At 34.5% G+C, this 27,990-nt stretch overlaps 1 protein-coding gene across 7 annotated transcripts; it reads left to right on the plus strand.

Moving 5' to 3' along the window:
• The first annotated feature begins 1,800 nt into the window (after window positions 1-1,800).
• On the plus strand, window positions 1,801-27,110 carry LOC106057391 (cytochrome P450 4F4-like). Of its 7 annotated transcripts, none has more exons than XM_056007704.1 (13): window positions 1,801-1,923; window positions 13,027-13,173; window positions 15,034-15,181; window positions 15,769-15,956; window positions 17,008-17,132; window positions 17,824-17,886; window positions 18,518-18,641; window positions 19,463-19,598; window positions 20,573-20,696; window positions 22,186-22,316; window positions 23,023-23,170; window positions 24,108-24,173; window positions 24,865-27,110. In XM_056007704.1, the coding sequence occupies exons 2-13, from the start codon at window positions 13,033-13,035 to the stop codon at window positions 24,962-24,964; spliced, it is 1,494 nt and encodes a 497-aa protein (XP_055863679.1). In that variant the 5' UTR covers window positions 1,801-1,923; window positions 13,027-13,032; the 3' UTR covers window positions 24,965-27,110. The 7 variants fall into 7 exon arrangements, with proteins under 7 accessions (XP_055863679.1, XP_055863686.1, XP_055863681.1 ...); XM_056007706.1 differs by having other exon boundaries at window positions 1,916-2,028; XM_056007705.1 differs by lacking the exon at window positions 1,801-1,923 and adding an exon at window positions 1,954-2,101.
• Window positions 27,111-27,990: the final 880 nt, after the last annotated feature.

A 27,990-nucleotide genomic window follows, 5' to 3' on the forward strand; every position in this document is an offset into this window, starting at 1 on the left:
TATTTTATTAAATTTTGTTTTTGTATTTGAAGATGGTTCAGTGTTTTATGTACAAAGTGTGTACACGTTATTTCTCCTACAGCCATTCTCAGATCAAGTTGAAACTTTGACTAGTGTAAGATTAGTAATATATTTTTTTTTACTAATTTCATGCTTTTAGCTTTCTCAATACGCTATGATTCTATAATTTGTCTGGAAATCTACCCATGTGGAGTTCCACCAGATAATGCTGACCATGTCCTCCAAAACTGCTCTCTTTACCAAGAGGCCCCTAAAAGACACTGGCCCCAAAACACCCCAATAGAAAGAAAACTATATGGAGAGCTCCCTGATTTGGAAACCACTGCGCAGTTCATCTCATGTATTGGTCTAGTCATCTGAACGCTTTAACATAAAAATGTGAACGAGGAAAAAGAATTTGTCTGGACCATTTGGAAAGAGGTAGGAGTAGAAAGTACGTGGTATCTAGTTGATCGCTTTTTAAATGTATTTTTTTTAAAGGTAAACGACCTGAATTAGATCTTGTGGGCTAAAGCATTATTAGGCTTCTCAAGCCAACGCGGTAACCACTCTGCTAGCGAAGAGTCTATGGACATGGAAGATTGTAGAGTTATCTAATGTCTCTATGTCACTTCTGTGTTCACTAAGCCTGGGACGGCAGTCTAATATAAAGAAAACTAATTCATACAAATGTGAAGCAAGTCTAGGCAATGAAACAATGGATGATGTAGAAATATGAAAAACGATATAATGTGATATAGAAATAAATGTTTTTCTTCTCAAGAGATATATAAGTTTGGTTTGAAGACATCCATTCATCAATCCATCCATCCATCCCAGTGGCGCTACAGCCCATGGAGGGCTCTGGTTTGCTTCAACACATCCCTCCATTCAGATCTCTCCTGGGCCTTTCGTCACCACTCCTTAACCCCAAGCTGTTGTTCTTCCTCCGCATCATTTATCCATCGCATTCGGGGTCTGCCTTTGGGTCGCCTGCCTTTTGGTTTTTGCCTGTATACAATTTTCGCTCCTCTGTTTTCTGACATTCTATCAAGGTGACCTGCCCAACGTCGTCTGTTCTTCTTTATTTCGGTCACCATCGCTGGGTCTTCATACTATTGATATATCTCATAGTTAGTGCGTGTCCTCCGCCCTGTTTCATCTTGTATAGCTCCATAGATTTTCCTAAGAATTTTTCCTTACCAAGTATTTAGTAGATTTTCGGTTGTCTTTGTCAATGTCCAGGTCTCACTTGCATACATTGCTGCTGGTCTTATTAGGGTTTTTATATCATTTTCTTGGTTTTCCTTAATATTTTTTTGCTCTTAAGTAAATGGTGGGTGCTATAAAATGCTCTGTTGCCTCCTGCTATTATTTCCTTTATTTCTGTTAGTAGCTCATTTTTTAAATTAATTGTAGGCCTACTTCCTAGACATTTGAAAGTTTGGACATTTAGTTTTAAAACAGAACGTGTATTTTATTTTTTTAAATTTGCGACTATTCCTTGTGAAGCGAAGACCATTAACGTCAAAGTCCTAACCTTCTTCCGCACAATGAGATGGAGGCGGGGAAGGTTTGAACTTGGGCCCATCCTGATGACAGTCGGAAACTACTCCACCCGATGAACTGAAGCGTAAAACATCGAATCAAACAACTAAGACTTTTTTTTTTCCCCAATATTTGTCTCGTATTGAAGACAGCCCGGTACTCGGACGTATTTGTGTCAAGCGTACATTTTTCCCCCCGTTTTTACACGCGATGTAACTGTGGCTTGAAAAGTAGGCCAAGTTTTTTTTTTTCTTCTCTGTAGACGTATATCAAAAGAGTAGCGTGTAGAAAGAGGTCAGAGGTCAATATTAACACACTGGCCTGGTCTCTGAGTAGAGACTAATCAACAATAAGGCAACAGGGAACAAAATTGCCGTGAGTAGCAGAAGTGAAGTTGTTTTTTCTGTTTCCCTATAAAATATACCTAGACGAGATCTAAATGTAGCCTAATGTATAAAACTACTGGTCCTACGTGAAAAAGTAACATTTGAGATTTTTTGGATACATTCAGTTGTTTCCTTTGTTCATAAGATCTAGATCTACATACAGAACTGTAATCTATTGCATGTGTGATTTATATTTGGGCCTATCAGTGTTTAGGCATAATGATTGTATTTTTTGTTTGTTTGTTTAAATAATAAAGTTTAGTTTTACCATACGACGCCTTCTAAGCACGTAGATCAACCGCTAAGTCGATATTTGTGTTTGATACATTATTGTCATTATATATGCCTATCACTAAACCGCTAGCAAAATCTCTACTGTTTGCGATTTAGCTACATGCATTTTGAAAACTACTTTTAGATCTAGGTTCCTGGAAGTTGTTAATGAAACAATAAAAGATCTTGTGCAGGGGTTCTCAACCTGTGGATCGCGACCCCCTTGGGGGTCGATTGACGATTTGCCAGGGGTCGCCTAAGACCATCAAAAATATGGATTGTTATTGTCTACTCTTCTATTTCTGTATGTGTGTGTGTGTGGGGGGGGGGGGTCGCGGCAGAGTGGGGTATTTGTTAAAAGGGGTCGCCGGTCTTAAAAGGTTGAGACCCGCTGATCTAGTGCCTAGGTTTAAGCCTTGATCTAAATTTCTAGGTTTAGGTTTGTTTATATGTTTTGGTCTGCGCGCTCATAGCGTTTACAAAGAATTCTTTTTTTGTTTTGCTTGAAACGCTATGATTTCTTTGGTTTAATTCTGTGTATTCCTACCTCTAGTCTAAATTATGTGGACCTTATATATAATGAAATGATAAATAGGCTATCAAACGCTTCATTCGTAAGCGGTCGTGTAGCTTATAAAATACAGTATTACAGACGCTATAGGCTGCTTCCTAAGAAAATATAATTATGCCCTGCGGTAAGCATATCATTTGTTAATCTAGTCTTGCATATTAATTAGAGACTAAGCTGCAAAATTATTGGTTTTCTTTGATGATTAAGCCTGATTCATGCAACCCATGCAATGCTCTAGTGCAGCGGTTCTCAACCTTTTTAGTTCGTCGACCCCTTTTTGCTATACCCAATTATGCGGCGACCCCCCAAAAGTAAAATTATTTTCGTTTTTCTATGTCCAAGTAACTGTGCTTGTGCGAATGGTAGAAAACGTAGTCCAGATGTGAATGTAGTTTCAAAATGTGTATCTTTAATGACAAAACAATATATCATCGCCATCTAGTCTTGAAATATATTTCTTCATAAAGTTGAATTCCAAGTAAATACAATGTTATGGCGTGCATTCATCAACTTTTCCATTTGGTATCCACCGTATCCATGTTCCATACGTAGGTGACTATTTCAAAAGCTTGGAGGAGCATGGATAGTTCTTAGGGTAATAGTAAACTACATTGCTACTATTGTTGCAACAGTTTCTTATTGTTTATGTTTCACCCAAATTAGGATGTTTTCTGCATCAAGTTTTTTTTTCTTCTGTATTTAGCTATACTTGATTAATAAACGGCTGGTAAACCCAAGTTACCCAAAAATATAGTATTGAAAATGAAAGAGGAGGGTGCAAACACAAAATCCAGATTTGTATTACTGACATTTAAATGAAATCATTTTTCGCTACATCTCTATTAATGAGTTCAATAAACTCTTTCTGTCTCCGGAACACTTTCAACTTTTGACTGTGAATGGACTTCTGGCAAGTGCAAGCTGTGTCAGATTTGGAGAGTATGATGAAATATCGTCCGCAAGCATTCACAAATGTTCTTTCACAATTATCATTTGATTTGTTTCATGTCATTTTCCTCATAGAGAGTTGATACATTTGGCAACATGGAGCAGAAACCTGGAGAACCGCCGTCACAGTTTGTTTGTCAATGTGAAGTTACATTGTGATGTATCGGACTATTATCAGACAACTCGAAACATGCTGCTTTAGGTCCTTGTAGTGAAGTTTTTCATTCCTTCTTGTAATCATTGGGCTGTGTCTTCGTTTCTACTATACGTCGATTTCGGGAAGCTCCGATGACTTTCGGTGACTCATTCAGTAGCAGACGTTGAAATCTAGACCGTCATACTGGCCAACTTCCTGTGCCATCTATACAAACATCACTACTAGTTTTCAATGAGATATTCTACTTTTTCCAAAAAAAATGAATCAACTTTCTGATATACATCTCGTGTTGTAGTCGTTTCCAGTGGTTTGCAAAAGAGAAGCTCGTCTTATAAATCATTTCTATGCCTAAACATACCTCTACATTACTTGGTCTCCATGTCTGCAAAGCTCAGATGTTGAATATCAATAGAACGCTGCAGTTATTTAGGTTACAGGGATTCTCATTTTAAAGCTTTGTTACAAATGATGCACAGGAATTTTTCAATTCCCGCTTACGAAGTAAAACCAAACCGTAAATAAATATACGTAATATTTTTTGCTCTTAATGTTTAACTTCCACGGGTTCTTCCCTGATGAAACTATTTCATGGACTATTTCATCGAGAACGTATTTATTAGCTAGAATCTCAGTTCACTATCGTCACGATGTTACCATACAAATAATAACTACGACTCCACATCGTTGCGCTATGCTTAATGTTACATTACTTTAAACTAGTAAAAATATGTAATATGTATGTTGCGACAATTAATATATTTGAATCACTCCTTCACAAACAACAACAAAAGGATATTAACTTCCAATGAAAAACTTTGTACAGTGTCAAATTTTACAAGAGTCGAAATAGAGAAAAAAAAAATCCATATTCACAATGGTCTTGGGCGACCCCCGGCCAATTGCCATTCGGCTCCCCCAAGGGGGTCGCGACCCACAGGTTTGGAACCCCTGACATACATACTAGTTTGCATTTATGCATGTAGTCAGTATGTTGTTTTTGAGACTGCAATCGTAGCTGTTGTTTTTTTTTTTTTGTATATGCATATGGAAAACGGTTTTGGAAGAGGTATAGATGAACATGCATATTTAGTCAATGTTGTTGAACTTGATCAATGTCTTTTTGTTATCCAACCAATCAGTGAATTCAAGACACCAAGATAACTACTTTTAGTTACACTTTTTGACCTTAAGCTCAGCTCCAGTTGCTGGTATGTAGACCACAGCACAGAAGAAAGATTATTTTAGAGGTCAAAATGTGAATGCTTTGCATTTACGAGTACAAGAGGCAACGGCGGATCTAAAACAAAGACGTCCAAACGCTAGATAAAGTCTTTAGACGTTTTGCATTTTTTTGTGTTTTGGGCATGGGCGTTGCCAGGATTTCCCCCCCCCCCCCCGGCGAAAAAAAAATATATATCAACTTCAACATAAATGTAGCCTATACGGGCAGTGGCGTTGCTAGGGATTTGGGGGCACGGGAGGGGGAACCTGACCTTTTTAGGGGTCCCTGCAATTTGACATTCGACATCATTGCTTGAGATAATGTACTTAGTAAATGAAATATGTCTAAATTCCAATTGGTACAATTCATATCGCCTCAAGTCGTGCTTGCTGTTCAACAAAGGTCATCTATAATATCATCTAGATTCTAGATCAATACTGTCTAGTATTTTTGACTCCAGCAAGATTAAATGGCAGTGGTGTAATATTAAATGTCAACAAAACTTAGGACATTGATTTGATGGATCCATCAAGTGGGGGCCCGGTGTGGATTTTGAATTTGGACCCACCTCCCCCCACCTTAGCTACACCACTGTATACACGTCTTGCTCTAACCCGTCTCTCACTTGTTCTCCCACTTCAACCCTCACTCTTCTGTTTATGTAACAGACATCGTGATTTCATCAGAATCTACTCAGCCTACACAACCAAACCTTTCGCTCACCTTTACTAATTGTTGCATCAGAAACACGCACATACACTCCACAATACAGAGGGCCCCCAAAACATTCCCAATCTAATTGAACTCAACATAGCATGTTTTAAAGAACCTTTAAATTCAATCATTTCAGGAAACTTATAAACAAACAAATAAAAATACAAAGTGAAATAGATGGATGTTGAAAACTAAAATGGAGTATGATTAATGATTAAAACTAACATATAATTTTCTGTTTTAAACTCGCTTGTCCTATTCATGATAATTATTAGTTCAATTTCTGTTCATACATATTTTTTTAGCTTTTATTTTAGCTAATATTCTTAATTTAATGTGAATTTTGTTCCGTTATTTTATATTTTTAAATTTCCTTAATTAATTTCAATTTTAGATCACGATTTTTAGGCCCTACCTTGTTAATTACTAACTATTATTATTATTATTTTACTTTCATTATTTTATTTTAGTCTACTATATCCATACCGCTAACGAAGTGTTTGTTTTCTGTAGATTGTTATTCTATAACTATATATTAAAAATAAGCCTGTAGAGATCTTAGCCATTTGGTTTCGTTCGTGTATATAAATAATCGATATTCTAATTATTCGCCTTGACTTGCGTCTTATAAAAACATTGTTACATTCAGGGCCGGCCTTGGGTCCTAGGCAAAGCGAATATGAGGCCATAGACGAAGTAGATAGGGTGGCCCCAAATGAAATAGAAAACAAAAGGAAAATAAAAGAACAAGAAATACGCATTGAATTATCATCACCATCAAACTCCATTAGAGTGAGGGCTTGAGAGGCTCAAATCCTCTCTTGCAAAAGCCCTGGACAGAAACCCTGCTGTCTTGCGTAGTGCATTAATGTCACCATACAGGTCGAGAATTTTGGGTTTACCAGACCTGTCGAGACGGAGATCAGCAAGTCTGGGGCAGTCAAACAGAATATGAGGCACGGTTTCCTCTTCTTCCTTACAGCGGGGGCAGAGTGAATCAAAATTTGGCCATAGCCGCGAGAAATATGAGCCAACAGGACAGTGGTCTGTCCTGCACTGTGCTATAATAGCTTGCTCAGGCCTGGACAGCCTCCACCATGGGGAAGTGCGGTCAGGGCGCCTCATGCGCTCTTCTAATTTTAACTGAAAATCACTTTTTAGACATTTAATTTTTTTGCTGAAACATAACATAAAAGTTTTGTAATCAATAAAGAATGTTCCGGATTATGTTTTGAAAAGAAATCAACTTACATTACATACATTTTCTTACAAATCGTCGCCAAAAATTTCCGAATTTATTTAAAAATCTTCTAACGCCAAATAACTGTTTGAACTCCTTCTTCTAATTAATAAACAAATAATCTTCTCATTTACGAAATAATGTTATTCCGGATTTTTATGAAAAATATTTTAACTCACTTCTCTCACACAGTTTAATTAATTTTCTACCTAAAAAATAAAAAAATCTAATTATCGTTAATATTATGTTCCGATTTTTAAGGAAAACAACACCCAAACACCAAAGTACAAGGCTGTAGTTCTTCTAATTTTTATAAGAGACCATCCAACAAATTTAATTAACGCTATTACATTTATCTGGAATTCTCTTTTTCTTTTACTATTTATACAAAATTCCGGAACAATCTAATATATAAACTTAAATCAATTGTGTTTATACCTAAAATTATTGCGATGTTTTGAAACGTAAAATAAAGGTTAATCAATTTTTAATAGCTTTTAGTTGTTGATTTTTTATATTAAGATGACGGACAGACCGACTGACAGACAAAAAACGCAAAAACAATGCGGCATTGATCCTCTTTAAATAAATTCTATTAGAACTCAGTGCACCAATGTCTATGAACCCTCCTTAAATATCTCGTGTAAATAAAGACATTTTTTTATGGTACCGATACTAGCCTATTGTGAGGTAATGGAATTTTTTTTCTTTGACGTCATATGAATGGACTCTTTAAATGTAATGCTAAAAGAACGCACTCGTTGCACCAATGTCTATTAACCCTCGAAAAATTGCTCGTAGTAATGAAAACATATTTTAGTCTAACTAAGCCGTGTGGCGTAGTGTTTTTTTTTCCTTTGACGTCACATGGAATGAATTCTTTAAGTGAAATGCTAAAAGAACGCACTCTGTGCACCAATGTCTATGAACACTCGATAAATGGCTCGTATTGATGAAGGCGATTTTTAGTCTAGCTAGGCCGTGTGACGTAGTTTTTTTTTTCCTTTGACGTCATATGGAATGAATTCTTTAAATGAAATTCTAAAAGAACGCACTCGGTGCACCAATGTCTATGAACACTCAATAAATGGCTCGTATTAATGAAGGCGATTTTTAGTCTAGCTAGGCCGTGTGACGTAGTTTTTTTTTTCCTTTGACGTCATATGGAACTAATTCTTTAAATGAAATGCTTAAAGAAAGCACTCGGTACACCAATGTCTATGAACACTCAATAAATGGCTCGTATTGATGAAGGCGTTTTTTTAGTCTAGCTAGGCCGTGTGACGTAGTGTTTTTTTTTCCTTTGACGTCATATGGAACTAATTCTTTAAATGAAATGCTAAAAGAACGCACTCGATGCACCAATGGCTATAAACACTCGATAAATGGCTCGTATTGATGAAGGCGATTTTTAGTCTAGCTAGGCCGTGTGACGTAGTGTTTTTTTCCCTCTGACGTTATATGGAATTAATTCTTTAAATGAAATGCTAAAAGAACTCGGTATAGTAATGTTTATTAAGCCTCGTTATGTGACTCGCATTTAAAAAAGGAATGATATCTTGATTTAAACTAGATCTAGATTTTTATTACAGTATATCTAGATCTGGATTTATATTCTAATTAAAATTATTTTAGATTTCTAGATCTAGTTTAGACTAAAATAGACTAAATTAAGATGTAGAATTTCAATTTCTAGACTTAAAGTGTAGATTTTGATTTCCAAACGTTTTGATAATAATGCATTGTTATAATATACTAAAACTAATATACTATTTTTAAATTTAATGTTGCATTCAGTCTATTGATAGATTATCTAGGATATTTTTTTACACAAATCTTATCTAAATTACAGCTACATTATTCCAAGTTCATATTTTAGATCTAGATCTAGTAGAGAGCTAAATCAGAAGTTTAATATAGGTAGATCTACATCCTCATTCTATTTCCATTTAAATAAAAATGCCGATATCTCTGTTGATCTCTGTTCTTTTCCTTTTTTTGTTTTTTAATTACAAACCTCCAGTAGGACGACGGGGGGTGGGAGCATGCAGGGTTTGAACCAGGGACCATCGATAAATCCGAACGACAATCCAGCACGCAGACTGTACGACCAGGCTGCTTGTTGCCATCCTCCATCATCCAGCGAGAAGTGAATTATTTTAAACTTAGGAGGAACACCCGAAACATGTAAAACAAAACAAAAAAAAACATTTTTTACAACGGCAAATGAATCTTTGAAACATTATTACTTTTGACCATCAAAATTAAATAACCTCTTGAATATTCTTTGCGAATAGGCAGATCCGACAGGGATCCGACTTCGACGGGGGCCGCCTCTGAGTTTGTGTAACACAAACTCTCTTTGTAATCTTGTTTAAAAATACATTCAGCCATAATATGTTTCTTTTAAATATTTGGGCTTGTATTTAGATAAGATAAGATATGATAATTTTTATTGATCCAATCAAATGGAAATTCAGTTTGATTACAATTGGCAACCCCAGCGTAACTACTGTAACAATAACAATATAGATGCAAATATGAACAACATTTACACACGAAAATATATACACACTCATAACCAGCGCTTTATAAATTAGACTTCTAATTAGATCTTGTAACACTCTGACCGATAGTGGGATAAAGGAGTTTTTAAATCTTTCTGTTTTAGTCCTAATGGAAAGGAGACGACCACTTCGTTCAGATCTTATGTAACAGTGGTTATTAGTGGTTATGCAACAGTGGTTAATGGGTGCAGGTTATCTTTAAGAATCGTGAGTGTTTTGGAAAGGCATCTTGTATGAAAAAGCTCCTCAATAGATGGTAGCTGTGTTCGAGTGATATACGATGCTTTTTTAATTAGTCTATTTAGTCTAAGTCTTTGTGCTAGTGAAGTATTATCATACCAGCAGGTGATGGCAAAGTGAATTACACTGCTGATGGTTATTTATCTTAACTTTTAAGTTATGGCGTTCCTTCAAACAGACGCATGACGCTTAGAATCTTCTGTTGTTGTTTTTTAAGTAACGTCTGTATTTTATAAGATAAGATAAACAATAACATTATTATAAACTTAGTCTTGCAAGCTTATAAGAGAAAAATCTTTCCAAGTCATTGATTGTACTGATTCGGGCTATCCGCTCCAGTCACTAATCACTATATGAAAGAAAGTACGCATAGCTACTTGTACCACTATGTCCCAGCATGTGGAATAAGAAACATGAGCCTAAATCATTTTGTCTTTCAAAGTATTTTATAAGGTTTCTATGTGTATTTGTGTGTGTGTGTGTGTGTGATTATTTGTAAATTATTCATAAATTAGGGTTCATAAGGTTGCTTTGCCGGAAGTGGTAATGGATATCAGAACTCCAATACCGGTGCCTAAAAAATTCTTCCAATAACTTGCATATGTTATAATGCTTCTAGATCTAACAACCAGTCCTGCTCCTGGCCCTCACGTGTGGCCTAGATATTGGTCCTGCGGAATGTCAGGAGAAGGAGCAAAGGCGAGTAGCTGCAAAGGAGCCTAAACCTGTTCTCTTGGACTGGATACCACTTTAGAAGAAGGAAAACTCAGAATTTAAACCTCTGCTGCTTGCAGCTGTACCCAAACACGGCAAAGGCTTCGGAAATCAAGGCTGATGAAAAAATCAGGACTTGGTGACTCTTAAGACAGATTGATCACGGGTCTATAATACATCCTGAATGATATTCAGTGCCATATAGCTAAGAGAGGGGAGGCCAAATGCGAAAGTCCCTAAAGAGGCCAAGCCCCCCCCCCCAGTTCCCTCCAAATCCCTAGCAATGCAATTGATGATATAGCTGATCCTAAAATCTATTGGCACCTACCGTTCCTTTACATACATCAGCTGCTTAGAAGAGGGAAAACTGCTGTGTGGGTGAAATCGTTCCGACCATCTCTAACAGAGCCGCCGCTACCTATTGTGCAAGGTGTGCATTGCACGCAGGCGGCCGAATGTAAGGGGCGGCCAAATCATTTCCAAGAATAATTTTTCTTTAAATTTTTGGTTTAATAATTTAAAAAAAAAATATTTTATTTAAATTCTACTGATTCCATTATCCTTTGAACACTAGGAGGAGGGGGGTAGAGACGACATTTGCACAATAAGAAGTTATTTTGGAAACTTAAGAAGAAAAACGCGAGGGTTTCCCACGGGTTTTTCCATAAGCGCCGACTCTTTCCTGACTTTGAATTTTCGTGGGTTGTTTGTAATATTTGTTTTGAGTTGAATAGCCCGCCCTGTAGATAGATCTAGTAATTAGAATTTTAGAAAGTCAATTTTAAAACATTGTCACGTTGTATCTCGAATTGGGGGGAGGGGGCGCAACTTCCTGACAAAAAGAGGTGTTGTAGAGTGTGTGTGTTTCCTAGGCGGCGTTAAGAAGAGGTTAAGCGATTGATTGGTGGTTATGCATTTAAGATGATGAAATTAGCATAATTCAAATGTAAAACGGCAGACAATCTTGAAACTTGAAAGAATATAGACGTTATTTTGTGGTGAGCTAGATTTCGTTTAAATATCAGTAAATTTCATCAATATTAGATCTCTATCTCAATTTAAATCTGTGAAAATTGTAATAAAAATTATATTGTTTTTTGTTTACATAAGAAGTTTGTTCAAGTTATTTAAAGCTTATTTATATAAAACGTCTTCATTGGTTCAGTTGTACTAGCTAGCTGTATGTAGCGACAAGTCAACGACCAACTAACAACAAAGAGAGGGGGCGGCGAAAACATGTTTTATTTTCAGTGTAATTTATTTGAATATTAGTAAAATTACATGTTCAAAAAATAAAATTTCTTAAGTAGGAGACGGCGTTTTATCTTCTAATAAGATTGTTTTAAATGTAAACCGCTTTTTGCGAGGCGCTTAAGCAACAATATGGGTCAAAACGTTTTCAAGAAAACATTTTAAAACGTCTCCGCTAGTGCTATTCTTCTGGATTTTATTTTGTCTCAGAATAGTCGAATTTCTTCCGCCTATTGCACTTTATAATAGTGACGACTTTTGTGTGAAAAAAAACCTCCGCGACAGAGACGTCTTACTTAACACGAAGAATATTGTTAAAAAGCTCACGCCCATTACAGACGTACGTACGCAATATTTAGGCCTAGCTAGAATGTCCCTCGCATAATACTATTGGCCAGGGCTGCCTCTTTATTATTAGATTTAATATGGCCCTCGACTTTTTTTTTATTAGGATGAATAGTGCGTTCTGAAAGAAAACACATTAATATTAGCCTTTTAAAAATTCTCTCTTCTTACTAAGAGAAAAAGGCCAGCAGACGTTTAGCGCCGAGTCCCGCCCGGAATCAAACCCTTTACCGACTTGAGCGAAGACCTGCCGCATCTTCGATTCTATTTCCATGAAGAAACTTTTGCAACACTATTCGGAAAAAACAACTGATTATAAACATATTATATATAGGTTTGTGAAACTGACTCATTTTAGTGAAATTTCATTACCTAAATTTGGATTCTATACATATAAATGAAAAATAAAACCTAAAAAGTGTGTTATATTTAAAACATAGTTTACTTTCTTTTTCATTACATTCTTTACAAAAAAATGCAAAGTTAAAATTGAAAATAAAAAATCTTAGAGGGAATGGGGATACGACAACGATGCGAATAGGAAAAGAAAAAGAAATGGTACAAAAATGGATTAAATCAAAGAGCGCTTAATGTACAGTGTCCAACTCAGTCTTAATAAATTTTTTTCTAAAAAAAAAGGGGGGCGGCATTTTTTAACTTCGCACGCAGGCGGCCACAACCCTCGCGGCTGCCCTGTTCTCTAATACCCAGACCTGATTTCCTTGAGATACATAGTAGCTTCGTGACTGACGGAAGCTAAGAACGTGATTGACTGCACGAACTTTTGTCATATTATTGTTGCTATTTTTTTCAATCTCTATTTTTTTATTTATTTATTATTTGATTTCAGTGAAATATGCTAGTCACCTACATTATATCCGCCATATTGGCATACTTTGTTGTCAAGTATGCCTTAAAGATCTATTACTACCGTAAAGCATACTTCAAGCTGCCAACTATACCAAACTATAGCTACCTGACTGGAACATTGCACATGGTAGGTAAACTCTTATACATTGTCATCTTGAACATGAGTATTAATTGATTGACTCTCATTAACTGTACAGAAAATCACATTTCTAAAACATCCTTACCTAGACACCTTTTGGGTGTGGCCAGGGGATGATTGTTTGTGGTGGTTTTATTTATTTATTTGAAGTTACCGAAAGTTATAACTAGACTATTTTGTTTACCAAATTTAAATCTTTGACTATTAAATCAACTATATATACTTTTCATTAATTAACATAAATGACTTACCAAATTGCATTAGTTCATGAAAAAAAGTCAGATTATTTGCAGACGATTGCATAATATATAGAACAATAAAAACAAAACAAGTTACAGAAATTTTACAAAGAGAATTATATGAATTGCAGAAATGGGAATACAATTTTAGCATTGGCTTTTCACCCAGATAAATGTCAGTTATTAAGAGTAACAAAAAAAACTAAAATAAATTTCATTTATCTTATTCATGGTAAACCATTAACACAGACTAAAAAAGCAAAATACCTAGGTGTTATAATAAATGAAAAACTGTCATAGAATTCCCATATTGATGAAACTATTAACAAATCAAACAAAGCATTAGGGTTTATTAAAAGAAATGTCTATAAATCAAATAAGAACATAAAACTAAAATGTTATCTAACCTTGGTAAGGCCAATAATAAAATATGCGTCCTCTGTTCGGGACCCTCAACTCAATAAAATATTAAGAAACTGGTACAGTCACAAAATAGAACAGTGACATTCATAACAAACGAATATTCACATTTGACTAGAGTAAAACCTTTAGTAAAATCTCTAAATTTAGAAAGCCTTCAGGAGAGAAGACTCAAAAGTAAAGTAGCAATTATACAGAAAAGACTGAAGCCTAAATGTCATGTATTATATCTATTTATATCCTTGAATTGAAATCACCCTGTCAAGATTTTAGTTCTTGTATTGCTGCAGTTGTGTTCACAATTTTGTCATCCAACTCCACTATGACTAGTCGCCAATAAGTCTAGACCCATCATTTTACACCTCTTGCTATGCATGCTTACTTTTTCTAACACCTGAATCTTTTTCTCTTGTACTGACCCAATAGGTAGCCAATAGGATGTTTGTGTGGTAACTCTGGACTGTTATTTGTTCAGTGGTGCCGGGTTCAAACACAGTCCACTCCCCCCCCCCCCTTTTCATGCGGGAGTTTTGGGCTAGTATTTATAGATTATCTTCAGTTCTGAAGAAACATCCAAACAAAAATGTTTATCAATAAGAAATTGTTTCATGTCATTTTTACATGTACATGTCTTTGTGGTTCTAAACAGCTAGAGGCTAGATTTTGATCTAAGTCAAAATCTAGGGCTTCTAGATTCTCTGGAATTAAAGAAATGTGATCTATACTGTCTCTTAGTTCTAGATCTGAATCAGAATCTAAATGTAAAGGGTCATTGCAGAAAATAAGCATATTTACTGTCATATTTTTAAGTAATCCTATAAAATGCTACTCAAAAGAAAGAAAATAGCCCTCAAAGCAAGTAGGGCCTTGAGATTCCAGGATACACTAACACACATATGTATTGGCATTATAATGGCATATGTATTTTTTTAAAAATCGTATAAAAAGCTTTCAACACAAATACATTATAAAGTTTTGTTTTTTTTATTCTCTAGTGTTCTCCCTTTATCAATTTCAAAGATTGAAAATTGCCTTGGTATACATGATAAATTGGATAGTAAATTAGGATAACATGTCAATAAAAACATGTTAAAACTAATGGTTTTCATGGTTTACAATAACCTCTTTTTTTTTTTAATCTCACAAAGTTGCCTTCTTAAGAGGTCTTCAAATTTATTTTTTTGCTTAGTTCCCAGGAAATAATGAAGAAGGTCTCAATTTTGATTTTGAAAATGCCAAAAAGTATTGCTACTTCCACTTGGTGTGGGCAGGTCCATTCATCCCAGCAGTCATCACTTACCATCCAGATGTTGTAAAGACCATTCTCAAATCATCAGGTACGTTATGTTTCTTTTTGGAGATTTTTGTTATTGTTATATTTTGTAAAAGGGAGATCAGCATAAGTGTTCAGTAGCTATGTGGTAACATCCTGTTTATTGTTTGGCTTTAGTTAAAATAAACTAGTTTAATGTAATTGTTCTCAATACTTAGCTTTTAGAGATATTCTCAACAGTTCTATCTGCTCATTTACAAAAGGATTAGGGTTCATTCTTGGATTATCTAAACATGAACTGTGTACCAAAATATTCTATTTTATAATATCCAGGGGCGTAGCTAGGAATTTTCCATTGTTTGGGGGCCCAGGGGGCTTGACTTTTCTGGGGGCCCCTGCATTTTGCATAATATTTAATTTTTAATGAAAATAACATTCATTTGGGGCCCCCTCAAGTGAGGGTCTGGGGGATTTTCAAATTTCCTCCTCCTCCCCCACCCTAGCTATGCCACTGATAATATCCTCCATTGTTGCTGGATTTTCTTCTTTTAATTTGTTTAGATTAAATGGCACTAATCGTTTCTGATAATACCCAAAAGTCACTAAATAAATATGTATCATTCTAAAATTATCTTATATATATCATTTCAGCACCAAAAACAAGAAACCCATATTGCTCTAGTCCCTATGACATGGGGATTCGGTGGCTTGGAGAAGGACTTCTTATTGCCAATGGAGAAAAGTGGGCCCGTAGTCGAAGGCTACTGACACCTGCTTTTCATTTTGACATTTTAAAGCCTTATGTGGAGGTGTATAATCAGTGTGCTGACATCCTTAATGTGAGTGTTTTTAGCTTATAACTATTAGTTCAGTATTAATTCTGGAAAAAATGGATACTGTCACGAGTCGTTGCTGTGACCTAATTCGACCAGTTTCTAGAAGCCCAGAGTAAACATGTTAATTATAGTCATCCAATCAGAGAAAGAGGTTAAGGTAAAAAAATAGCATACGTCAGCTTCTAGAAGGTCACAGTTAATAAAATGTTTAGGGGAGAAGTTTTTATGAATCTGGAAAGTACAATTTAGAAAAGTATAAATTAGGAGAAAGTTAGTCAGTTGGGTTCCTCGCATTTTAATGTTTTTTGATAGTAATGGTCTTATGTTTACACGATTGGGTGTCCAGCAGTTAAAGTTACTTTAATTGAATTTGTATCATAAAGTTATTTCAGTAATTAATTATATCAGTTTAAGTTGTAGTATTAGAAAGTTTCATTTTATGAAGATATTTAATTCACATTATTGAATTGAGAATTCACTTATATGTGTAATTTAAAGAAGTTTATTAAAGAAGTTAACAGAGAACACAGATGTTTCTTTAGTGTATTATCAACTCATTCATGTAATCTCTAGTGTGATGATTCTGTTTGATCAATAATTCATATTAATATAAGAAGAAATATCAAGAAATAAATAAATAGAAATCATCACAGATACATAGGCTACAAACTAGGTTCCCAATCCCTTACCATCAATTTCCATCTGCATTGGCATGTAAAAGAAGAGACAGACCTGTCCTTTCTTCATGCTCTTTTACTATTAGTTTTCTTGTTAAACTTTGTTTTGTATTCTTCTTCTACGGTCAAGGAATTATATCTCAGGAATTGTTCATAGCATTCCAGTTAAAACCATTGTTTGATAGTGAATAGGTCTTTAGTTTACCTGCTAAATTGTAACTTGACTAACACATTCATGACTTAAGTTATCCATATCATGACCAACTTGTTTGTAATAGTACTTAGTTGTAACATAACTACATTATTATTTTAATAATTGGACTTCTTACTTTCAACATGACTAACTCATTTTTGATATGACTACAAACATTGTTTAGGACAAAATTGGTGAGTTTGCAAAAAATGGGCAGTCTTTTGACATGTATAATCTGATCAATCTGGATGCCTTGGACATCATCTTGAGGTGTGCATTTTCTTATCAGTCAGATTGCCAGACCAGAGGGTGAGTATAAAAGTCAATCTTACTCAAGTGTAATGCTACAAGGCAATAGAAGCAGTGATGTTTAGGGTGTGGGTTGGAGGCTTGACTCTTTTGTTTTTCTAAATCAAAGCACTTGCTAGGAACTACAAAATGGTTGTTATAGTTTTCCTCTCTTTAGTGTCTTCTAAATGGTGACCTGATAAGGATGGGTTAATTGATCAACTGCAATCAAAACTCTTTAACCAATTTTTGGTATCTCCTATTCTGGTATTATGTTTTCAGTTTTTATGAATGTAAATTATAGGATGTTCCTCTCTGTAATGATTGACTGTGTGGTTAGTGCTCTGGGCTGTCATTGGATGACAATTATGGTTCAGGGTTTTAGCCCTACTCATCACCATTCTTCGCCAGCTTGCAGGAGGGTTGAGCTAGGATGTAATTACCCTCATATCTGAAGGAACATCCAAAATGTGTAAAACAAACAAATAATGTTAACAAACAATGGCTTCTTCTGTTTCCCCTTGATTTCTTTCATCTGGTACAGTATTGTAATTATACCAGTAAGCGTTTTGATATTTGCTTTGAGATTGTGTGTGTGTGTGTATATATATATATATTATATTGTTGATTACTTGTTGAATGGATAGGTTGATGGTTGCATTAAATAGCTAATAACAAAAACAATAATACAAATTAACTTTTCTTTTCCCAGGTCTAAAAATAAATATACTACTGCAATTGCTGAACTACAATCGTTATGGTCAGGTAGAGCTTTGTACGTAGGCCTATAGTCATTTATTTTGGTTCTGTTTTCGCTCTACATTTATAGCCATAATAGTTGTTAAAATTATATTACTTTCTCAACTAGTAAATGAAATAGAAATTAAATTCATGTGTTGAATTACATTTTTTTTTCTATTTTTTGGGCAAACATAATTATGAAATCAAACAAAGTTGAAACTTAAAGGGAATCAATTAATCTTTTATTATTTTCATGACATTATATTTTCACTTTTTCACTATATGATTGTACCTGAAATTATCAATTTAAAATTAAGATCATATTCCTTCGTATTTTCTTTTGATGTCAGTAGTGTAAGTAGGCTACATATTCTATTGAATGATCTTTTTTTAAAAATAATAGCTTAGTGTTTTGAATATATAAATCCTTGTTTACACATTTTTTTATGGCATAAAGAAATTTATTTTAGCTCTAATCACACTTAAATTTGCTGTACAGAGTAATTAAGGTTGTATGCAATTGTGACGCCATTGCATTGTCCCTATAGAAATTAAGAAATAATATTTACTTTATCACTAATATTATTTTTATATCACTGCTGTCATCCTTAATCTTTACAATCAAAGGCATTGCCATTATGTGGTTATTTTTAAATCAATCACAGAAAGCCACACCTGCATCTAGAGTTTATATACAGTCTGACAGCACAAGGGAAACGGTTTTACGAATTGTGTGACATTGCGCACAAGCAAGCAGAGGAAGTTATAGAAAAAAGGAAACTTGAATTGGTTAGTGAACTTTGAAATAGAAAAGACATTTGGTTTGTTACTTGTATAAAGCATTAATAAAATCTGTGATATTTTGTTTCATAGAAAAGGAAATGTTAATTTAAGTGTTAAATTAATATAACTTTAAATGATTTACGAATACCTAATTTTTTCCTCTTTAATAAATACAAAATGGGTTGAAGATGTTAACTATTAATAATTACTTAGACTTAAACATACATTTTTTTTTATGTATTATTTTTTTACGTCTAAATCAAAAATAGATGCCCCCCTCCCCCTGGTTTTGTGGAACACTGGGGATGGCAGTGGGCATAATATCAATGTGGTCCATCAGGATAACTGGGGATGGCAGTGGGTATAATATCAATGTGGACCATCAGGATAACTGGGGATGGCAGTGGGTATAATATCAATGTGGACCATCAGGATGACTGGGGATGGCAGTGGGCATAATATCAATGTGGACCATCAGGATAACTGGGGATGGCAGTGGGTATAATATCAATGTGGACCATCAGGATGACTGGGGATGGCAGTAGGTATAATATCAATGTGGACCATCAGGATGACTTAACGTTAGTTCAGCGCACATACCCGCAACCAGTCATCTTAACATCATCTCCATCTTGTAGGATATTTTGGATAGGATATAATAATGTTTATTTCTGAATACATTTCTAAAACTTACAAGACAAAATTCGAGATAAATAGTTTCCATAACAAAATAATTGACTAGAATTTTGTTCATTTTTACTTTTATCATGTACCAGTATTAAATTTAAAATAGTTTTGTTTTTTTAATTTTCTGTGTGTTTTGAAAGGCATCAGATCCTGATTTAGTGTCAAATAAAAAATGTAAAGATTTTCTGGACACATTACTGACTGCCAGAGATGAAGACGGACAAGGTTTGAGTCCATTAGAGATCAGAAATGAGGTTGACACATTCTTATTTGAAGGTAATTTAAAAAAAAAATATAGACATATATAAACCAACAAGAAATGCAATGGTAGATCTAAGAAGTTTTTAATTTTCTATGTTTTGTGTAATAAGTAATGTGGATGAGTGGGGAAATATAAAAATTAATGTGGAAAGTAACAGCTGCTTATTCAATCATTTGCTGCAGTATTAAACCTATTTTGTGGATGAGCATTTTGGTTCAGTAGTTCTCAGCAGTAACATGCAGATACACAGAAATGCACAGCCAAGTCCTCAGTTTCATGGATGACAAATGTGGTCCTCATAGACTATGATATAATAATAATTTAACCCTCTAGATCTCAGAGGAAAACTGTTATACACATTGAAACACTTATATTAAAAACCAGGTGTGGTCGCTGAGCGGTGAAGCGCTTGGCTTCCAAAACTAGGGGTTCCATGTTTGAATCATGGTGAAGACTGGGATTTTTAATTTCAGGATCTTTGGGCCCCTCTGATTCCACCCAGCTCTAATGGGTAGACATTTTTGGGTAAAGTAAAGGCCGTAGGTCATTGTGATGACCACAAAACCCCCGTTAACCTTAGGGCCAAAGAAACAGCTGACTGCTACATCATCTGCCCTATTGATTGCAAGGTCTGAAAGAGGAACTTTACTTTTTTATTATTATTAAAAAACCATGTCTTTATAGTAAGGCTCTAATGCATATGAGTTAACACTACATATATATCTAACATGTTGTGAACATAGTAGAGCTTCATAGTAGAGCTCTAATGCAAATGAGTTAATACTACATATATATATATATCTAACATGTTGTGAACATATAGTTAGGACTAAAGCTACATAAGAACAGCAACTGATATAATAAAACGCATTCAGTAATGGTTCCCTTTCTGTTAAAATGTTTCTACTCTGCAGTACATCAATCATTTCCTTTTTTTTATATATATTTAGTTCTGCATCTTAATTTTTTTATTTTTTTTTTACTTAAGGTCATGACACCACAGCTAGTGGTATGACCTGGACATTGTATGCCCTAGCTGAACACCCAGAGTACCAGGAGAAAGTTTATGAGGAGATTGTGGATGTATTACAAGATAAAGAATACATAGAATGGTAAGGGTTTTATATTATGCCATGAGCAGCAAAGAATGCTATATCTTCTAGTCCAATATCATTATTTTTTAATCTTTTGGTCTCACATCATGCATTTGCAATTGTTTTCTAACCTCAACAGTTTGTGCATATCAAGTTTCTTATGACATTTATTTGGTTGTTGTAAAATGTTTGACTTTTCTTCAGAATGGAAGATTATTAGATTACATCCTAACCTAAGCCTGCAGGACAGCAGGCTTTGGGATGGGCAGGGTTCAAACCTGGAACCATCTGAGATGTCAATCCAGAATAACAGTTTTTGTATTAAATCTTTTTTTTTTATTTTATTTATATTTTACCTAAATGTATACAAAAATCTATTATGAAATCATGTGTCATTTTATATGAAAATAGTTGTAAAAACAATTGGTTTATTATCTTTACTTCTACTTGTATCAGAAAAAAAAGAGGAAAAACAATACTTCTTTTTTGTGAGAGAAACAGTTGCATGATCAAGTACAGTGTTTCTTAAAATACTATCTTAACTTAATTAAAAATCTCAGTGTACCACCAAAATAAACAGTTGGCAAATCTCAAAAGATTGAAATGAATGTTCAAGACTGTCCTCACTAGCAGATTATTAGACGTCTCAAACACCGCCATGTTCTCAGTCCACTGTGCATATCTTATCTTATCTTATAAAATACAGACATTACTTCAAAAAAGAAGATGATAACGTCCTACGCGTCATGCATTCAGTCATGGATATAAACCAATGACCTAAATTCTTCCAAGTACCTGGTTTTCCTGGCTAGCTCAGGCATAACATTCCATGCACTAATAGCACTAGGGAAGAAGGAGCCTTTGTACAAATTTGTCCTAGCATAATATGGAACAAGGAATGTGCCTTTATCTTTGTGTCTTTCTGAGTATTTTATTAAATTTTGTTCTGGTATTTGAAGATTATGGTTCAGTGTTTTATGTATAATTGCTTCTTTACTTTTGAGTCTTCCACTCTGAAGGCTTTCTAAATTTAGTGATTTTTCTAAAGGTGTTACTTTAGTCAAATGTGAATATTCGTTTCTTATGAATAGCACTGCTCTATTTTGTGTCTGTTCCAGTTTCTTAATGTTTTCTTGAGTTGAATATCTAGTACTACATCATATAGTCATCCTATCCTAACACCAACATTGTAGCTTCTCAATCAGTAACTCACTTAAGTTATGACTTCTAGGAGTTTTAAACAATTAATGTGATATTGATGGGAACAAACTACATTTTTAAGTTAATTCAATATATTTTAGTTTTTTTTTTATTTGTAAGGTGATACTAGTTTTTACTAAATTAGAATTGGAAATCCTTTGTTTGGTCTTGCATCATTATGAATGAAAATCATGTCTTTACATACTCCATATATATAGATTGTGGATATCAAACACATGAAATGTAATACAAGATGCCTATATATTTCTAATTGATCCTAACGGCGTTGCAACTTTTGATACTGCAGGTCTGACCTACCTAAGCTTGAGTTCACCACAATGTGTATAAAGGAAGGGTTACGACTCCACGCAGCTGTTCCATTCATTGAGCGCAAACTGACAGAAGATGTGAAGGTTAATGGATATACTATACCTGCAGGTTAGCTTAGTGCTTGATGACATATGTTAACTAATCCAGGTATTTAAAATCATTACAATAAAATGTAATTTAAGTGAGATAGTAAAATCACTCTGTAGACAAGCTCTGTACAACAGAAAATTGCAAAAGTTAAATTATTTTTTAATAAGGAATGATTAGTTTAAGTAGAAAAAAATGTGTTCTATTTGTGCATGCTATAAAAGGGAGGGAAGAACCTCTCACAAAAGTTAAATCGAATGTAATTTGGGTCTTAAAAAAAGTTATAAAACATATTCATGTGTGTGTGCACAAGACAATAAAAAATTGTGAAGAAAAGTCTGCACATTTTAAAGATGAAGTCATATAAGTTTAAGCATTAGGATATGTGCCCGAGCTGTAAAAACCACTTATACTTATCTAGGAGGCTTGAGTTTGAATCCCAGCTTGAGCTGTGGTGTTTTAGCTGTGCACCTAAAAGCAGCATGGAAACCTCCCAGATATCGCCTCCCCCAGATACCTCATCCCCACACATGTCCATGAAAGAAATAAGACCATAGCACACTGAGCATGCTACAAGTATGAAAGCTGCACTCAGAAAAAGAAATGATTTTAAACAAATCTAGCTTGTAAAACTTGAATTCTCAACTGAAAAATTACTGTACTATTTTTTAATGGTGAAACAGAATTTTTTGTATTGGCTTAAAACATTTCTTAATTAACTTTGTAGGAACTAGAACTGCTGTCCACATATGGATACTTCATCATAATCCCCATGTATGGGAAGACCCTCTTGAATACAAGCCTGAAAGATTTCATCCAGACAATCAAAAAAACATGGACCCATTTCAGTTTGTGCCATTCTCTGCAGGACCTAGGTAATGAATAATAACACCCTTCTATTGATATATAAATCTTGTTTCTTAAAATCTTGTAACTTGAGAAAACTAACCTAAAACTAATGTTTGACACTTGCACCTCAAAATTTTTTTTTTTTTTATGAGATTAGATTGTTTGCTAAGTTTTCATGCAGCAACTAAGGAGATTTAAAAAAAATCTTTTCTACAGATTTTTGTTGTATTTATAATACTAAAAATATACAGATTGTAATGTTGAACTGTAAGATTAAATCTTGGAGAGGACTGTCAGTCATCCTTATTAAATACTCCAATTTAATTCATTTTAGATAGACTCTATTACCACAACCACACGACATATCCATGGGAGGCGCCATGTAATGAACACTATTCTCTGACAACCTGGACAGTGAAGGTGGCACGTTTTTGTAGAGTTGACCTGTCTCCATACAGAGCTAACTCACCATGCATACCAGATATTCCCCTCAGATTGCCATTGTTTTTATGTACTACTGCACATTCGTATGGCAGATGGTCAATCGTCTATTTGTGTAGTTGACAGAGTCAACAGTGCAAGTCAAAGTTTGCCTTGAATTTGGCAAAGTATGCTCTGATTGGGCAGTGCCCTGTTCTGAACCTGGCAATCATTACCTGTTCTTTCCAGTCTAGTTGCCACCATTTGTCCGATTTAGTGGGTCCCTTCAGATTCTTCCATACCTCCCTGCTTGTGCTTCCATTTTCCCAGTTCCGTTGCCACTTCTCTCTCATCCATTTGCAAACAGTCACCTGAGCCTGCTCAAGCAGTTTGGTCCAGTTTGGAACCTAGCTTGGCTAATAAATCTCCTTTCCTTCTATACTGACATATCCAACACTCAGTATGGCACTGCTTAACAACTGAAAATAAATCAGCATGCAATCAGCATCATTTCCTAAATAGATGTTATATTTGTATTTCCAGAAATTGTATAGGTCAGAACTTTGCAATGAATGAAATGAAAACCACAATTGGTAGAATTATAAAAAAGTAAGTAAAATAAAAGTAAAATACTAATTATTGTATAGACAGTTTTACTTCATTACAAAACTTCTATCAACTCTTTTCTGGCTGGTAAAAAGTGTGTATATGTTATATTTCCCACACCCATTCTTGTATCAAGTTGAAACTTCGCACAAAAGTTTTTCGACATTGACAAGACATGAATCAGTAAAAAAAAAAGTAATCAATTAGACGATTAATTGCTAGTAATTATTTTGTCTAATAGCAACAAAGAAACTAATACTTCAATATTCACATATATGGCTAAATTTGTTTGGGTTTAGTCCACTTATATAATTAACTTCTGTGATCAAGTTGATACTTTAAACAATTATTTCTTGTACCTATCAGAACATAAATCAATAACAAAAATACTGAATTAGTTAATTAATTATTGGTTATTAATTTTTTTTTTTGTAGATATCAATTAAGGGAAATAACTTCTATATTATTAGTAGATATAGTTTTAAGGATGAAGTTGTTCCCCTTTAGATAAGCTTTTTTTTTGTTTTTAAAGATTTTTTATGTTTTTGCTTTTTTCCCTTTGTATGAAATTATCTTTTGAAGGAGCGTCTGCAATTTATGAGATAAGATAACAAGATAATTAAATTTAATTACTTTCATATTTGATTATGTCAGTGTTCCCTCATAAACAAGATTCTTTTAAATCTTTTGCCAGTTTCAAACTGAGATTAGACCCTGACCAGAAAGCTCGTCGCACTCCTACAGTCACTATGAAAGCAGAGAAAGGTACCTTCATCTACGCAGCACATCGATAGAAAGAATGGCCTATTTTTTTTTCCAATTTGTAAATTCAATTAAAGAAATGTAAATCATAGAAAAGAACCGTATCTAAAATTAATTTTAGGTATTTTTATTGAAAAAAAAAACAAACTATAACAAGTATGTAGCTGAAGCTATGAATATACTATAAAAGTAATTTTGTTACTGAAATAATTGTATCTTTAAATAATTGTATTATTACAATACCTCTATTCAAGTCACTCTTTTGGAGGTGAACCCTATAGGTGGGCAAAGAGTGGGTGGGAGCAATTCTCAAAAACAGCTCTAATGATTTTCCTAGAAATTTGACAGTTTATATATATCACAAGGAAAAGGATCTCGTTGATCACAATGAGAGTACTCTAGCTTGTCATAAGTTTTCAAAGTATAGAAAAATAATAGAAATTTAGCCGGAAAACTAGAAAATCTTTTTCTTGAACAGTCTATACTCTTCGGGTAATTCTGCCCCATTAATTCAAGAGTTTAATAAGTTGATGTTCAGGAACATGTTGTGTGAGTCTTCTTAGTCTTGATATAAAAGCCTATCATTATAATATAGTCTAGTACGTTTATACCTTCGCTTAATAAGAATTTATTCTCGGCAGAGGGGATTTGGGGTGGGAGGGAAGGAAATGGGACGGGGTAAAAAATTTTCTTTTTATTTATATCTAGCATTTAATAGTTATTAAGAGCAACATAATAGCTGTATAAGATGCATAAAGGAGGTATTGTCTCTTTAAAAAAAAAAGTATTTTTATGTTTTTCATGTTATATTCATGACATTTTTCACATTCTTCAATGATTTAGCTACATACAAGTATTCTGTTTTGATGTCAATTTTATGGTAAAATCGCCTTGTTTTTGTTGCATGCTAATGCTTTGAGGCCTTCAAGGTCTAACTGCATAGCTTAATACTAAAAATATTAGGAACCCATTCGGGTATGAGCACAGCACCTGGTAAAAACATTGAAATCCTGATTATGCAAACTTGTTTAACTTTAAATTGTGGTATTGCTTGATTTGAATACTCTTCTTTGTTCTTATTGAAAAAGTAGTTAGTTACAAAAACTCGTTCGTACCTCACTCGGTCAGACTCTATCACCGCCACTCATTGATCAGGGAACATGAAATGCACCAAGATACCTGTGTGTAGTCGCTGAATGAACTCTTTATGTTGTCTGTTGTATTTATGTGTATTTTTCTGTTGTGTTGTCTTTATATGAGAAACGAGTCCTTGTAATCACAACAAATTTCCGTAAGGATCAATAAAGCAGTCTTAGTCTTAGTCTTAGTCTTAGTGAACTTGGTTGAGACCGGTTACTGATAACTCTAAATAAAAAAGAAACATTGAACATTATCTGGGGCTCTATACCTTTTCACATGCCCATAACAAGCCAGCCGGTTTATAGTACTCACTCTTCATTCCGCTGCTATTGATTGATTTCTAGCATCTTACTGTGTGTTTGCAGGGCTTATGGTATTTTAGTCTGAGTGGATATGTTTAGTGAGAGAGGTCTCATCCCCAGCCCCTCTCCTGCACCAGACCAATTGGACTGTGTTATACTCACTTTCAATTGTTATATTAGAATGGCATCAAGTTGCTCAAAACTTTTTTTTTGAAGATTAAATACACAACTCATATACAAAAGATCATAGCCTTTTACTTGACTTTTATTCAATTGTTTCCCTTTTTTAAGGGTATATCTCTTTTAATCTGAAGTCAATTCCTGGTACTTTCCACTTCAAACTATTTGTATTCTACTGGAATATGATTGCCACTCCTAGACAGGAAAATATTACTTTTATTATAAGACCAAAAGGTCTTAGATTATTCTTTGGTCAGTCAATTTAAGAGGTATCATTTGTGGTGGCTCATTTGTAAATGACTTGGTCTCGGGACCAAAAGATGTGGAGTTCAGATCCCATTGAAGCGTGAGATTTTGGACTTTTCTAAAGAGATGATACTCATTGATGGCTGTTGACTTAACAGTCCACACTCCCCAGTATTAACTTACAAGAATTTCATCCTACAGGCGAGGCATGGAAATATAAATTACAACTCATTTTAAGTATGATTTAATCAGAATGTTTCTAGTCTTTTGTATTGATGTTGTTGTTGAAAACTAAAAGTATTTCTCAATTTGCTTTAGTTTTGTTGCTTTGTTTATTAGTAGTAGTAAGCGTAGTAAAAGTGAAGTTCCTTATGGTGTATTTGATGTATTGGAGTAATTAGACTGATGATGTTAAGGTCAACAGTTTCTTTGGCCTATGATTAATGAGGCTGCCATGTGGCCAGCAAAACAACCAACTGCCTTTATTTTCCCCCACCTTAAGTCGGGCACCCGTTAGAGTTGGGTGGACTCGTGGGCGCCTTAAAATTCCAGAAATTCAAAATCTGTCTTCACCAAGATACGAACACAGGTTCGGATAGCAAGCGCTTAGCCACAGCACACAGTTGACATAGTGATCGAGTGGTAAAGGTGGCCTGACATTAGTTGGAGAAGAGTAAATGCGGTTGGTCATTGTGCTGGCCACATGACACCCTTGTGAACCATGAACCAAAGAATCAGATGAACTTTACATCATTTGTCCTATTAATTGCAAGGTCTGAAAGGGGAACTATTTCAATGAGTGAATGAAGACAAGCGATTTTTATTTTCGGAATCTTTAAGGCGCCTCTATATTAGGTACCTGACATTTGGTTGGGGAAAAATAAAGGCAGTGTGTCGTTGTGCTGGCCCCATGACAACCTTGTTAACCATGGACCACAGAAACAGATGAGTCGTATAAATTGCAAGGTCTGAAAGAGAAACTTTTACTTTTTTAATTCAATGATTAGCAATAAGTGTTCAGAAGTATATGCAAATAATAAAGTCCATAATGTAAAGTCGCAATTGTTTTCTAGAAAAATATAAGTGGCATTTTTAAAATTTCTCACGCAGGCTGCCATAATTCTCGCGGCTGCACTGTTTGTGCTCTGGATAACTACCCTTTCTGGATACAGATGCCCTAAACGCTTGAT

The sequence above is a fragment of the Biomphalaria glabrata genome, chromosome 13 (assembly GCF_947242115.1).
Source record: "Biomphalaria glabrata chromosome 13, xgBioGlab47.1, whole genome shotgun sequence".
NCBI classification, from domain to species: domain Eukaryota; kingdom Metazoa; phylum Mollusca; class Gastropoda; family Planorbidae; genus Biomphalaria; species Biomphalaria glabrata.

Coding starts and splice junctions, on each gene's coding strand:
- LOC106057391 (XM_056007704.1), top strand. CDS start 13,033: ATGCTAGTCACCTACATTATATCCGCCATATTGGCATACTTTGTTGTC. Junction 15,957..17,007: donor AGTGTGCTGACATCCTTAAT/GTGAGTGTTTTT, acceptor AACATTGTTTAG/GACAAAATTGGTGAGTTTGC. Junction 19,599..20,572: donor TGACACATTCTTATTTGAAG/GTAATTTAAAAA, acceptor TTTTTACTTAAG/GTCATGACACCACAGCTAGT.